The sequence below is a fragment of the Cetorhinus maximus genome, chromosome 23 (assembly GCF_964194155.1).
Source record: "Cetorhinus maximus chromosome 23, sCetMax3.hap1.1, whole genome shotgun sequence".
Classification (NCBI taxonomy): domain Eukaryota; kingdom Metazoa; phylum Chordata; class Chondrichthyes; order Lamniformes; family Cetorhinidae; genus Cetorhinus; species Cetorhinus maximus.
In genome coordinates this window covers 13970075-13985287 of record NC_135901.1, presented here as the reverse complement: position 1 = coordinate 13985287, position 15213 = coordinate 13970075, and the positions used below count along the sequence as shown (strand labels likewise).

The 15213-nt window shown below is 44.2% G+C and overlaps 1 protein-coding gene, 1 long non-coding RNA gene and 2 other non-coding genes across 4 annotated transcripts; all 4 read left to right on the top strand.

Annotated features, from left to right (window-relative positions):
• Nucleotides 1-1288: 1288 nt before the first annotated feature.
• LOC144697456 (uncharacterized) lies at nt 1289-6313 on the top strand. The gene is made up of 3 exons (XR_013580369.1): nt 1289-1343; nt 3689-3804; nt 6220-6313. It is a non-coding gene; the product is annotated as an uncharacterized LOC144697456 (long non-coding RNA).
• Nucleotides 6314-6325: 12 nt separating this feature from the next.
• Nucleotides 6326-7444, top strand: LOC144697832 (uncharacterized). The gene has a single exon (XM_078569810.1). It carries the CDS (start codon nt 6326-6328, stop codon nt 7442-7444), a length of 1119 nt encoding a protein of 372 aa, XP_078425936.1.
• Nucleotides 7445-12429: 4985 nt separating this feature from the next.
• trnav-aac (transfer RNA valine (anticodon AAC)) lies at nt 12430-12502 on the top strand. The gene has a single exon. It is a non-coding gene; the product is annotated as a tRNA-Val (tRNA).
• Nucleotides 12503-14129: 1627 nt separating this feature from the next.
• trnav-cac (transfer RNA valine (anticodon CAC)) lies at nt 14130-14202 on the top strand. Its single transcript has one exon. It is a non-coding gene; the product is annotated as a tRNA-Val (tRNA).
• Nucleotides 14203-15213: the final 1011 nt, after the last annotated feature.

Genomic DNA, 15213 nt, shown 5'->3' with positions numbered 1-15213 from the left:
GGAACTATTCTCCTTGGAGAGGAGAAGGTTAGAGGAGATTTGATAGAGATGTTCAAAATCACGAGGGGGCTGGATAGAGTAGATTGGGGCGTGGAGGTGAACTGTTCCTGCTCAGAAAAGGATAGAGAACAAGAGGGCACTGATTTAAAATGGTTTACAAAAGAAGCAAACATGATGTGATAAAAAAAAAATTCACTGAGTGAGTGGTTCGAGTCTGGAATGTACTGCCTGGAAGTGTGGTGGAGGCAGGCTCAATCGAAGGCATTGGGTGATTATCTGAATAGAAACAACGTGCAAGGCTACAGGGAAAAGGCGGAGAATGGCACTAAGTCATAATGCTCATTTGGAGAGCCAGTACAGGCACGTTGGGCCAAATGGCCTCCTTTTGTGCCATTACAATTCTGTGGTTCTGTGATTATCAGAAGGATTTGAGATCCCAGTTTGAGCTGGAAAATCATGGGTAAAATCATGAAAAGGTCATTCACCAGCTCAATGTGGAAATGACTTATATAAAAGCCACATACTGCGGATGCTGGAAATCTGAAATAAAAACATAAAGTGCTTGAAAAACTCAGCAGGTCTAGTAGCATCTGTGGAGAGAGAACATAGTTAATGTTTCGAATCTGTATGACTCTTCTTCAGAAGAAGTGATTCACTTCGTCACCCCATTCGCTGACACAGCAACACAGTTACACTTGAGAGACACCATTCAGATACTGCATTTGTGCAAAGGGGTTGACTCACTTTGCCCACCTGTTAACACACCAGTTTTAAACCTTCAGAGGCTTTGATCCAAAATTGCTACATTTCTACTGACAACACAGAGTTTGAATGTTCTGTGTATGGGAAGAAAAGTCATTTGTTCAAGCCGCCTACTGAGAACAGAAGAAGAGTCATATGGACTCGAAACATCAAGTATGTTTCTCTATCCACAGTTGCTGTCAGAACTACTGAGTTTTTCCAGCATTTTCTGTTTTCCTTTCAGATTTTCCGCAACTGCAGAATTTTGCTTTTATGATAATTTTATATCTTGGCCCTGTGGCTCCAATCAGCATCGGATCACAAAACATAATTTTCTGCTGTACAAAATCACATTTCAATGGCAGCCTATTTACCCAGCATTCGCCGCGGGGCGGAATGGACCCTATTCTTTTTATTCATTCACGGGATGTTGGCGGTGCCGGCTCGGCCATGGTTTAGAGGAGCTCCTTGCGCAGGCGCTGTACCGAGCAGCGACAAGAACATGCGCAATGTGAGCTCAAACTAGAGCATGCGCAGTCCGGAAAGCCCGGAGCTGACCGAAGGACTGAGAAATATCGAGAACAGGCGAGTTAAGGGAGCCGGTGAGTGGGGAGGAGTGGAAGCGGCGGAGACGGCGGGGATCTTCATAAACACCCAGTAGAGGTCTGAAACCATGAGTAAGAAGCTACCGGTCCTGCCGTTGCATCAAACGAGGTGGCGGCAGGTGGGACCCGCTTTACCTTCGGAGTGAGGCCCGAGTAAACCGCCGCCATATGTATAGGGGACGATGTGCAGCATGGCGCATGCGCCGCCGCCATCTTTCTAGTGGGAAATATGCAGCTGGACTCAGAATCGCACAGAGCGGAGGAGGCCCTTCGGCCCATCGAGTCTGCACCGACACGTGAGGAACACCTGACCTACCTACCTAACCCCATTTACCAGCAGTTGGCCCATAGCCTTGAATGTTGTGACGTGCCAAGTGCTCACCCAGGTACTTTTTAAAACATAAAAGCAAAATACTGCGGATGCTGGAAATCTAGAACAAAAACAAAAATACCTGGAAAAACTCAGCAGGTCTGACAGCATCTGCAGAGAGGGATACAGATGATGTTTCGAGTCCGTATGACCCTTCATCAGAACTAAGACTTATAGAAATGAGGTGAAATATAAGCTGGTAGAAGGGGGTGGGACAGGAGAGCTCGATAGGGGGCCAGTGGAGGCCAAGAAGAGATTTCCAGCTTTTCAAGAATGTGAGGCAACCTGCCTCCACCACCCTCCCAGGCAGTGCATTCCAGAACGTCACCACCCTCTGGGTAAAAAAGTTTTTCCTCACATCCCCACTAAACCTCCTGCCTCTCACCATGAACTTGTATCCCCTCGTGACTGACCCTTCAATTAAGGGGAACAGCTGCTCCCTATGCACCCTGTCCATGCCCCTCATAATCTTGTACACCTCGACCAGGCCGCTCCTCAGTCTTCTCTGCTCCAACGAAAACAACCCAAGTCTATCCAACCTCTCTTCATTACTTAAATGTTTCATCCCAGGCAACATCCTGGTGAATCTCCTCTGCATCCCCTCCGGTGCAATCACATCCTTCCTATAATGTGGCGACCAGAACTGCACACAGTACTCCAGCTGTGGCCTCACCAAGGTTCTATACAATTCCAACATGACCTCCCTACTTTTGTAATCTATGCATCAATTGATAAAGGCAAATGTCCCATCTGCCTTTTTAACCACCCCACTGACATGCCCCTCCGCCTTCAGAGATCTATGGACACACAAGCCAAGGTCCCTTTGTTCCTCAGAACTTCCTAGTGTCATGCCGTTCATTGAATACTTCCTTATCAAATTACTCCTTCCAAAGTGTATCACCTCGCATTTTTCAGGGTTAAATTACATCTGCCACTTATCTGCCCATTTGATCATCCTGTCTATATCTTCCTGTAGCCCAAGACACTCCCAAAGCAATTAAGAGAGCAAACAGGGGGTATGAGAAAGCTCTGGCTAGAAAAGCAGGGAAAATCCCAAGATATTCCAGAAGTATATCAATAGGAAGAGGATAACCAGGAAAAGAGTAGGACCCATTAGGGACCAAGGGGGAAACCTATGGGTGGAGCCGGAGTGACGGTCTGGAATGCACTGCCTGGGAGGGTCGTGGAGACGTGTTGCCTCATATTCTTTAATAAGTACCTGGATGAGCACTTGGCACATCATAACATTCAAGGCTATGGGCCAAGTCCTGGTAAATGGGATTAGGCAGGTAGGTCAGGTGTTTCTCACATGTTAGTGCAGACTCGATGGGCTGAAGGGCCTCTTCTGCACTTTGTGATTCTGTGATTAAGCTCCACCCTGCACTTTCTCTATTCCACTAATGCCTCCACTGATTTGCTCCCCTTGTACCTGCTAAAAGCCTCTCTTTTCCTTCTCATCGTATCCTGAATATCTCTGGTCATCCATGGTTCTCTCGTCTTGTTACTCCTTCCTATCACCCTAGTGGGAACATGTTGAGCCTTAACCCTTCCCATTTCCTTTTTGAATTCCCCCTACTGCTCTTCTGTAGATTTCCCCACAAGTAGCTGTTCCTGGTCTACCTTGGCCAGATCCTGCCTTATTTTACGAAAATCTGCTCTCCCCCAATCCAAAACATTTTTTTTCCAACTTGTCTATTTCTTTGTCCAAAACAAGCTTAAGTTGTACTATGTTGTGGTCTCTGTCACTAAAATGCCCCCCACATGTGCATTCATCCCTTTCCCTGTCAGCAGGAGGAGAGAATATTGTGAGTGTCCATCCTGGGCTGACAGGGATGGATTTTGGAAACTCTTTTTACAGGGGGTTAAAAGGGGAGGATTTACACAGAATAAACTCAAACCAAGAGAAATGTATTTTTCCTCTGAATGTCTATCCTGGACTGACAGTCATGGATTTTGGAAATTTCTTTTCCAGGGTATTAGAGGCAGAGGATTGATGGACGGGAAACTCAAACCAAACACCACTTCAAGATCTGACAGAGTCACTTGATTCGTCAGGACCTGAATATCATCAAACTTTTAATGTGGAAGGTAAACAACTTATCTGTTCTGCCTGTGTGCAAAGATTTCAAGTAAGGGTAAGAATAATTAACTGGGGGAAAGACAACTTCAATGGGGTAAGAATGGATCTGACCCAGGTAAGTTGGAATTTCAAAGGGAATGGAGTTTAAAAATTGGGAAATCTTGCTCAAACTATATAAGGCACTAGTTGGACCACACCTAGAATACTGTGAAGAGTTTTGGTCCCCTTCTGTAAGCAAAGATATGCTGGCATTGGAGGCAGTCCAGAGAAGGCTCTCGAGGTTGATCCCGGATATGGAGGGATTTTCTTATGAGGAGAGGTTGAGTAGTCTGGGCCTGTGCTCAGTGGAGTTTAGAAGTGTGAGAGGCGACCTTATTGAAACATATAAGATTCTTAGGGGTCTTGACAGGGTAGATGCTGAGTGGGAGAGTCTAGGAACAGGGGACATAATCTCAGAGTAAAGGGTCGCCCAATTAAGACAGAGACAATAAAGAATTTCTTCTCTCAGTGGGTAGTGAATCTGGAATTCTTTACCGCAGAGGCATGTGGAGGTTGGGTCGTTAAGTATATTCAAGGCTGAGATAGACAGATTTTTAACCTGTAAGAGAATCAAGGGCTATGCAGGATAGTGGAGTTGAGGATTATCAGATCAGCCTTGACCTCATTGATTGGCGGAGCAAATTCGATGGGCCGAATAGCCTACTTCTGCTCCTACATCTTATGGTCTTATGAATTAAAAGTTGGCAGGTGAAACTGTAACTGAACAATACACTGCCTTCAAAGAAGAGAGAGTTCTGACACAGTAAAGATATATTGCCATGAAGGGGAAGGGTAGGGTAAACAAATCCACAGCCCCCTTGATGAGAAAAGAGATAGAGATTCAGATAAAGGAGAAAAAGTGTGCTTATGACACATGTTAACTGGATAATAAAACCAAGAACCAGGCTGAATAGTGAAGGTTCAGAGGGATTTGGAAAACCAAATAAGAAAAGCAAAGAAAGCATGAAAAGAGACTGAAAGCAAACATGGAAATAAATCAAGAAGTCTTCCATGGGCATGTAACTAGTAAAAGGATGGTAAAAGGAGGAGTGGAGGCAATTAGAGACCAAAGAGATGATTTACGCATGGAGGCCGGGGGCATGGATGAGGTATTAAATGAATATTTTGCATCTGCCTTTACCAAGGAAAAATATGCTGCACAGGTGATTCTGAAAGAGGAGATAGTTCAGACCCTTGTGGGGTTTAAAATTGATAAGGAGGAGATATTGGATAGTCTGTCTGACAAAGTTGACAAAACCCCAGGACTGGATGAGATGCATCCAAGGATACTGAGGGGAAATGAGAGTGGAAATTGTGGAAGCGCTGGCCATAATTTTCCAGTCTTCCTGAGATTCAGAGTTGCTGACACAGGGACTGGAGAATTGCAAATGTTACACCTTTGTTCAAAAAAGGTGTAAAGAGAAGCCCAGCAACTACAGACCAGTCAGTTTAATCTCGGTGCTGGGGAAGCTTCCAGAAATGGTAATTCAGGACATATTTAATAGTCACTTGAGAAAATGTGGGTTAATTAAGGAAAGCCAGCATGGATTTGTTAAGGGAAAATCATGTTTAACTAAGTTGCTTTAGGTTTTTGATGAGGTAACAGAAAGTGTTGTTCAGGGTAATGTTTTTAATGTTGTGTTACATGGACTTCCAAAGGGCATTAGATAAAGTACCATGCAACAAACTTCTGAGCAAAGATTATAGCTCATGGGATAAGAGGGACAGCAGCAACATGGATACGAAATTGGCTGAGTGACAGGAAACAGAGAGTCATGGTTAATGGATGTTTTTCAGACTGGAGGAAGGTTAAGAGCGGAGTTCCCCAGGAGTCAGTGTTCGGACCCGCGCTGTTCCTGATACATATAAATAACCCAGACCTCAGTGTTCAGGCACAATTTTGAAATTTGTGGACAGAGTCTTGAGTGGGCATAGACCACGTAGCAGGTTCCCTTCCCTGAGATGAGGAAAAATTTCTTCACTCGGAGGGTGGTCAACCTGTGGAATTCTCTACCACGGAAGCCTGTGGAGGCCGAGTCACTGAGTATAGCCAAGGAAGAAATTGATCATTTTTTGGATATTAGGGGCATCAGGGGGTATAGAGAGAAAGCAAGAATATGGCGTTGAGATAGAGGAACAGCCATGATCATATTGAATGGTGGAGCAGGCTCAAAGGGCTGAATGGCCTACTTCTGCTCCTAATTTCTATGTTTCTGAAGGAAATTAGTGAACCAGTTGGGTTTTTAGGACAATCCAGCAGTTTTCATAGTCACTTTTTCCTGGTGCCGGCCCCACAAATTACCAGATTCATTAAGCTCAATTTCACAACCTGTTTTTGTAGGTTCTCTCCCATTCACTTTTTCTGTTTTAAATCAATTTCACAGGGTATTAGAAGGAGAGGATTTGCAGTCGGGAAATTCAAACCAAACATCACATCAGAATTTGACAGAGTCGCGCAATTTATCATAACCTAAATATTGGATTTTGAACATGGAAGGAAAAAGCACCGTTCACAGTGGAGAGAAACTGTACACATGTTGTGTGTGTGGACGAGGCTTCAGCCAATCATCTGACCTGTCAGAACATAAATGCCGTCACAACGGGATGAAACCATGGAAATGTGTGGAATGTGGGAAGGGATTCAAATCCCCGTCTGACCTGGAAAGTCATTGCCGCACTCACACTGGGGAGAAACCGTTCACCTGCTCCGAGTGTGGGAAGGGATTCACTCGTTCGTCCTATCTGCTGATACACCAGCGAGTTCACTCTGGGGAGAGGCCATTCACCTGTTCTAAGTGTGGGAAGAGATTCCTTCAGTCACCCAACCTGCGGACACAGCAGCGAGTTCACACTGAGGAGAGACCTTTTAAATGTTCGGACTGCGGGAAGTGCTATAAAGGTTCCATGGAACTGATGCGCCATCAACGTGTTCACACTGACGAGAGACCATTCAGGTGCTCTCACTGCGGGACTGGGTTCAGGTGGTTGTCTCAACTCACTGCGCACAAATACAGTCACACTGGGGAGAGGCCGTTCACCTGCTCTGTGTGTGGGAAGGGATTCACTCAGTCATCCAAACTGCTGAGACACCAGCATGGGCACAGTGATGAGAGGCCATTCACCTGCACCATGTGTGGGAAGGGATTCACTCAGCAATCCCATCTGCTGACACACCAGCGAGTTCACACAGACGAGAGACCTTTTAAATGCCCAGACTGTGGGAAGTGTTTTAAAAGCTCCCAGGACCTGATGTCCCATCAAAGTGTTCACACTGGGGAGAGGCCGTTCAGGTGCTCTCACTGCGGGACTGGGTTCAAGCAATCATCTCAACTAATTGTACACCAGCGAATTCAGATTGGGGAGTGGCTGTTCACCTGCCCTGAGTGTGGGAAGGGATTCACTCAATTATCTACCATGCTAACACACCACTGGGTTCACACTGGGGGGCAACCATTCATCTGCCTTGAATGTGGGAAGGGATTCACCCACCCATCCAACCTGCTGACACACCAGCGAGTTCACACTGGGGAGAGACCATTTACATGCTCTGAATGTGGGAAGGGGTTTGCTTATTTATCTATACTGCAGAGACACCAAGTTCACAAGTAACGACAACGGTTGGATTTTGCTGTTAATCACATTCAGGACTGAATTATGTGTATTGGGGTCTGTTTCTGATGATATTAATAAACTCCAGCCCAGTTATTCGGGCTGATATTGTAGATAAAGGTCAATTAGATTAGCTTTGTGTTAAACACACAGTGTCTTGAGTCTTTTCAATATTTCTAACCCAAGTTAGTTCCTTCTGAAGTGCTCTCTCTCACCCCTGTCCCCTCCATCCTCACTTCCAACAACAAGTGTGAGGAGCTCATGGAGCTTCTTTGTCACTAAGATTGAGACAATCTGATCAGCTGCCTCTGCTACTTCCTTCCTTCCCTCATCGGCAGCGGCTGTGATTATTTGAATTAGATTTTTACATAATCACTTGGTAAGTGATCGGGTGTCACTGAACATTTGTCAGAAAATTGTTCCATTATCATCCTCACAGTGACTGTATCTTGCAGACCAAGTGATTCTATCTACACCAGCCTTTCTGGAGAAGATCACCAGAGAAGAGTGAAGACATTACAGTCCACAGCCCAGCTCATAGTGGTGCACACATCTGATAAATCCAATTAAAATGCAGAGTATATCAGTCTGCTACAGGTTTATTGATATACATTGATTATCAATCATAAGAAATAGGAACTAGAGTTCCTGGGTCCCTGGTTTGAAACCAGGCAGAAACATTATCAAAACATATTTTAAGTGTGAGCAATAATTCATCTTTATTGTTAAATATTAACTGTATGTAATACCTTACAGCCATGTGACATTAGCTCTTCCCCTCTACAGTCTGTACACACTGAAACTAGACAGAATCTTCCACTTGTTCCCATTTCCAGTCCTGATGGTTCAGAAAGCTTCCCTCAAAGCTGCATTTGCCAGCTGATTTGTGTAAGATTATTAAAGGCTCCTGCAGCATGATCTCCATCACGAACAGTCGGTCAAAGCTACATTTCAGACAGGGCAACAAACCCATCAACGATTCTGTCTTCCCTGCTCTATCGTGAGTGAGACAGGGAAAAGCAGTAGGATTTTGCCCCACCCTCACCAATCACCCACTGCGAACAGAAAGCAGTGACAGCAACTTCAATCAGCGGGTTACTGCCCACCCCTGGGATGCAAGATACTCCAATACGGGCCAAACCTCCTAATACACCAAGCACCGATTCAGATTATTAACTTTAAACATTGCTGCTGTTTTCCGGAGTGAACCCCAGATCTCCATTCCTCCGGTAGTGTCACCGCATTTAAATGGAGTCTGTCTCCATCCCGCTTTGTTAAAATCACAGTTGTTGGGTTAGGAGTGAAAACTGCTCTTTTCTTCACTGGAAGAGTGGGAGAGCAGTTTGTAGGTGCGGGTCTGATATGCAATGAATGATGATTGAATATTTTTAAGGCAGAGGTCGATAGATTCTTGTTAGGCAAGGGAATCAAAGGCTATCGGGGTTAGATGGGAATGTGGAAATCGAAACACAAGAAGATCAGCCATGATCTTATTGAATGACGGAGCAGGCTCAAGGGGCCAAATGGTCTAGTCCTGTTCCTATTTCTTACACTCTTATGACAGTTTAAAAGTGGCAAGTTCCACTCAAGCCCCTGCACCAACAGAACCGCTCAGAGTCACAGAATTAGAATAGTCACTTCCTGGAGGGCTGATAGCATCGGGTCCACATCTGATGGGATCCAGTTGAGAATGGTCTAATTCATAAAATTACAGAAGGGAAATTAAGGAACTGCACCTGAAACTATCCAAGTCACAGTGAAGATTTCTTTTCCTGTGTTACTTGTGTGGCTTGTTCAATGAAATGTTTGTCCCGGGTAATGGAAGGGAAGGATTGAGAGTTTTCAGTGTGGGACAGAACTGAGAGCAGAGAGAACTGATTGATACAGAATGGCATCATCATCCCTTTTGTGCTTTTTTCATTCATTCATGGGATGTAGGCAGTACTGACTGGGCCAACATTATATTGGCTATTCCTAATTGCTCTTGAGAACCGAACGGGTTGCTCAGCCATTTCAGAGTCAACCACATCATTGTGCATCTAGATTCACATGCAGGCCTGACCAGGTAAGGACAGCAGATTTCCTGAAAGACATCCGCGAATCGATGGGTTTTTAATGACAATTGATGGTTTCATCATTTAGACTTTTAATTCAAATTTCACCACCTGCCATGGTGGGATTCAAACACTACCCTGGGCCTTTGGAGTACTAGTCCAGTAACAATACCAGTCCACTGCCCCCTCCATCTCCCCTGCCCCTCCCAACCTATCACATACCTTCCCTTTTGTTCTTTCCTCCTCTCCTCCGTATCTGTTTCAAAACTGTTACATCTCTAGCATTTACCAGTTTTGATGTAGCATAGTGGTATTTTCACTGAACTGGTATTCCAGAGACCTAGGGTAATGCTCCGGTGGTCCAACCATAGCAGGTGGTGAAATTTTAATTCAACAAAAAACTGGAATTAAAAGTCTACAAAACCCCATCTGGTTCACTAATGTCCTTTAGGGAAGGAAATCTGCTGTCCTTACTTGGACTAGCCCACATGTGGCTGACTTTTAACTGCCCCCTGAAAAAATGGGCAATTTAAGGATGGGCAATAAATGCTGGCTTTGCCAGTGATGCCCACATCCCATGAACGAATGAGGAAAAAAAACATTAACTCTGTTTCTCTCTCTGCCTGCTATTTCCAGCTTTTCCTGATTGAAAAGGCAGGAGTCACTCTGTAAAAAGAACAAAAGGGAAGATCTGTGATAAAGAGCGAGGCAGGATGGATTAACTGACACAAGAATGATGGACAGGGCAGCACGGAACTGGTGATGGTGGACCCGGGTGGTTCGGAGTCAATGCTTTCTCCATTACGGCCTGTGCTCGATGGCCGGTGATCAAAGGTTAACCAAACAAACCATTTTGTGTGAGAAACCTGTCAGCAGTGTCAGTGAACTGAAGGGCAGTAACTTCCTTAACCGAGGTTTTCCATCCACGGTCATTGACAGGGACCTCAACCGTGTCCGGCCCGTATCCCGCGCATCCTCCCTCACGCCTTCTCCTCCTTCCCAGAAACATGATAGGGTCCCCCTTGTCCTCACTTATCACCCCACCAGCCTCCGCATTCAAAGGATCATCCTCCGCCATTTCCGCCAACTCCAGCATGATGCCACCACCAAACACATCTTCCCTTCACCCCCCCTGACGGCATTCCGTAGGGATCGTTCCCTCCGGGACACCCTGGTCCACTCCTCCATCACCCCCTACTCCTCAACCCCCACCTATGGCACCTCCCCATGCCCACGCAGAAGATGCAACACCTGCCCCTTCACTTCCTCTCTCCTCACCGTCCAAGGGCCCAAACACTCCTTTCAAGTGAAGCAGCATTTCACTTGCATTTCCCCTAACTTAGTCTACAGCATTCGTTGCTCCCAATGCGGTCTCCTCTACATTGGAGAGACCAAACGCAAACTGGGCGACCGTTTTGCAGAACACCTGCGGTCTGTCCGCAAGAAAGACCCAAACCTCCCTGTCGCTTGCCATTTTAACACTCCACCCTGTTCTCTTGCCCACATGTCTGTCCTTGGCTTGCTGCATTGTTCCAGTGAAGCCCAATGCAAACTGGAGGAACAGCACCTCATCTTCCGACTAGGCACTTTACAGCCTTCCGGGCTGAATATTGAATTCAACAACTTTAGATCTTAAACTCCCCCTCCCCCCATCCCCACCCCGTTTCTCCCCCCCCCCTTTTTTTTCAATAATTTATATAGATTCTTCTTTCCCCACCTATTTCCATTATTTTTAAATCTAAAACTAAAACCTTGTTAGTCTTTTCCACCCCACCCCCACTAGAGCTGTACTTTGAGTGTCCTGTCTTCCATTCTTAATTAGCACTTTTCTTAGGCAAATATCACCACCTTCAACACCTCTTTCATCCTTTTGTCTGTTACATCTTTTGATTATCTGCTCCTATCACTGCTTGCTTATCTCCACAATCACCACACCCTCAACATCTCTCTCCTCCCCCGCCCTCCCCCACCTTAAACCAACTTATGTTTCACCTTTCCATTAATTATGCTTCAGTTCTGTCGAAGGGCCGTGAAGGCTCAAAACGTTAACTGATTTCTTCTCCACCGATGCTGCCAGACCTGCTGAGTTTTTCCAGGTAATTTTGTTTTTGTTTTGGATTTCCAGCATCTGCAGTAGTTTTAGCTTTTGGTTTTATCACGGGTAAAGAGATGATCATCAGTGATTTGAAGGCTTGCTTGTCAGCTTCCCTGGTCAGTCCAACTATTAGAAACCTCCAAACATTCTGGCAGCTCAGCACTGCCCTGTTTGCGACACAAATATTTATCCTCTGTAAGATTCCGGTCCAGGAACAAAATTATTTCAAACCAAATGAATTAAACGAACAGTTGAAGCACGTGATCTTGGCAGGGCCCTGTTAAACTCCGGAACAAACATTTTCCTCTGTAATATCGCACCCTCGATTGAAGGGCTGTGGAGCAAATGTAATCAGATTGTAAAAATAGTAAGGTTGAAAAAGTAACACTTTCGCAAATTCGATATGAGATCAATTGTATAATTACATCATGTTCATCTGGCGAAGTATATCAGGAACCCAAGTCCAAATCGTCGTGTGAACCTTGTGAAAGAAGGCAAACCAGGCATGGATTCTGCAGAAACGACTTTTTCAAAAGGGAATTCAGCAATTTAATGAAAGGGAGGGAAAAACTGGTTCATTAAGAGAGAGAAGCAAATTGCGATTAATTAGTGTGCTCGTTTAAAAATGGGCCTCGGATCGGATGTTGGAAGGGCCTCTTATGCCTTTGCATGAATACATGGTGCTAGGCCATTTTATGATGACATTGTTACATCAGTCTCGCTGCAGCGTTCCTGAGAACAGCAGCTGTATTTCATTTCTCCGCAACAGAGACTCAGATTGCTGCAGCCTTACAGCGCAGTTTAGCATTCCACACAGGCTTAGTAACAGCGCAGCAGTTTCTGTAGTGTAGTGGTTATCACGTTCGCCTAACACGCGAAAGGTCCCCGGTTCGAAACCGGGCAGAAACATTATGAAAACTCACTCATTAATTTGTGAGGATAATTTGCATCGTTAAAGCTGACCTGAATCTCCAATGTTACAGGCATAATGCAATTTGCTCTCATCGAGGTCATAAAACACGTGCAGCAAAATCAGAATACCTGCAAAAACTCAGCAGGTCTGGCAGCATCTGCGGAGAGGAACACAAAATAAATAGAAAAGAGGTGAAATATAGAAGATATATGCGATTTTATATTTCACCTCTTTTCTATTTTTACTTGGTTCTGTTGAAGAGTCATACGGACTCGAAACGTTAACTGTGTTCCTCTCCGCAGATGCTGCCAGACCTGCTCAGTATTTCCAGGTATTTTTATTTTTGTTTCGGATTTCCAGCACCCGCAGTTTTTTGCTTTTATCTGCAGATAATCGTCTTTCGATGCAGCTTAACACAGTTACTCACCATGTCAAAGGTGTCTCATTATAACGTGTGCTCACAAAGATAGACAAAGAGTGATCAGATCTAATTAACGCATCATTCTCAAGCCTGTTCCCAGTAAAATTCTTGGATTTTGTTTAAAAGCTAACTGCGCTCAATTTCAAATGAGCACCATATGATTTGCATTACCTGTTGACTGACATTCTTTCGTCTATCAGTCATGTTTGCAATTCGGGGCTGGTGTATATTTCAGAGAGTCTCAATTCAGACGAAGGCATCAATAACAGATAAAATATGAATATTAAATATAGAATAACGGAACAAATACTGAGTTTCTTTAATTTCATCTTCCAAGGATGAGAAGGATGTTCCTAATGATTGAGCAGAAAGCATTGCACCCGGAGATATTTGCTGGACGGACACGTCTACATTTTGAAATTCAAAACAAGCTGAGGCACCAGGGTGAAATCAACAGTTGCTTCCCTGCAACAAGTGACATGGACCCTCAGTCCAACCATTGGAAACCTCCAAACACCCTGGTAGCTCAGCACTGCCCTGTTTGTTACACAAATATTTATCCTCTGTTAGATTCCGGTCCAGGAACAAAATTATTTCAAACCAAATGAAGTAAACGAATAATTGAAGCACGCGATCTTGGCAGGGCCCTGTTAAACTCCGGAACAAACATTTTCCTCTGTAATATCGCACCCTCGGTTGAAGGGGTATGGAGCAAAAGTAATAAGATTGTAAAAATAGTAAGATTAAAAATAACACTTTCGCAAATTCGATATCAGATCAATTGCATAATTACATCATGTTCACCTGGTAAAGTATATTAGGCACCCAAGTCCAAATCGTCATGTGAACCTTGTGAATTAAGGCAAACCAGGCATGGATTCTGCAGAAACGACTTTTTCAAAAGAGAATTGAGTAATTTAATGAAAGGGAGAAGAAACAGATCATTTAGAGAGAGAAGCAAATTGTGATGAATTAGTTTTCTCGTTTAAAAAGGGACGTGAGATCGGATGTTGGGAGGGCCTCTTTTGCCATTGTTTGGATACACGGTGCTAGGCCATTTTATGATTACATTGTTACATCAGTCTCGCTGCAGCGTTCCTGAGAACAGCGGATGTATTCCATTTCTCCGCAATATAGACCCAGATTGCTGCTGAGTTACAGCGCAGTTTAGCATTCCGGACAGGATGATTCAAAACGCGGCAGTTTCTGTAGTGTAGTGGTTATCACGTTCGCCTCACACGCGAAAAGTCCCCGGTTCGAAACCGGGCAGAAACATTATGAAAACTTACTCATTAAATATTGAGGATAATTTACGTCGTTGAAGCTTACCTGAATTTCCCATGTTGCAGGCAATATTGCATTTGCTCTCACCGAGGTCACAAAATGAATGCAGCAAAATCAGCACGTGCTGAGATTCCATGACACACTTGAGTGGATAGATGTTCGTATTTCACTGCGCTCACATATTAGCAGCTCGTTTAGTCAACAAGATAAATCAATGGATCTTTCGATGCAGCTTAAGAAAGTTACTCAACATGTCAAAGGTGTCTCAGTGTGATGTGTGCTCAGAAAGACAGACAAAGAGGGATCAGATCTAATTAACGCATCATTCTCAAGCCTGTTCCCTGTAAAATTCTTTGATTTTGTTGAAATGCTGACTGTTGTGCTACATCTCAAATCAGACCCATATCAAATGATGACTAACATTCTTTTGTTTGCCAGTCAAGTTTGCAATTCGATGTTGTCTATTTCAGAGAGCCTCAAGTCAACCAAGGGCATCAATATCAAATACATTAATACTGAATGGTGAATAAGGTAAAAAATTGCTGAGAAAAGTTTGTTGAATTTCTTCTGCTGAGGAGGAGAAGTGTGTTCATAATAATTGAACAGAAAGCATTGCTGCCTAAGACATTTGCTGGACCGAGCCTTCTGCATTTTGAAATTCAAACAAACTGAGGCACCAGGTGGAAACCAAGAGTTGTCTTCCTGTAACAAATGACATGACCTCTCAGTCTAAGCATTGGAATCCTCCAAACATTCTGGTAGATCAGCATTTTTTCCTAAACAAATATGTATTCCGTAAGATTACCTTCCCAGAACAAATACATTTTAAACCAAATGAACGAAACAAACTATGCCAGCCTTTGATCTTGGCAGGGCTCTGTTGAACTGTAACAATGATTTCCCACTGTGATATAACACCCTCGATTAGCCGTTTTTGGAGCAAATGTAATTAGATTGTATAAATCAACTCAGAAATAATGAGATGTTTAATCAGAAAAATAA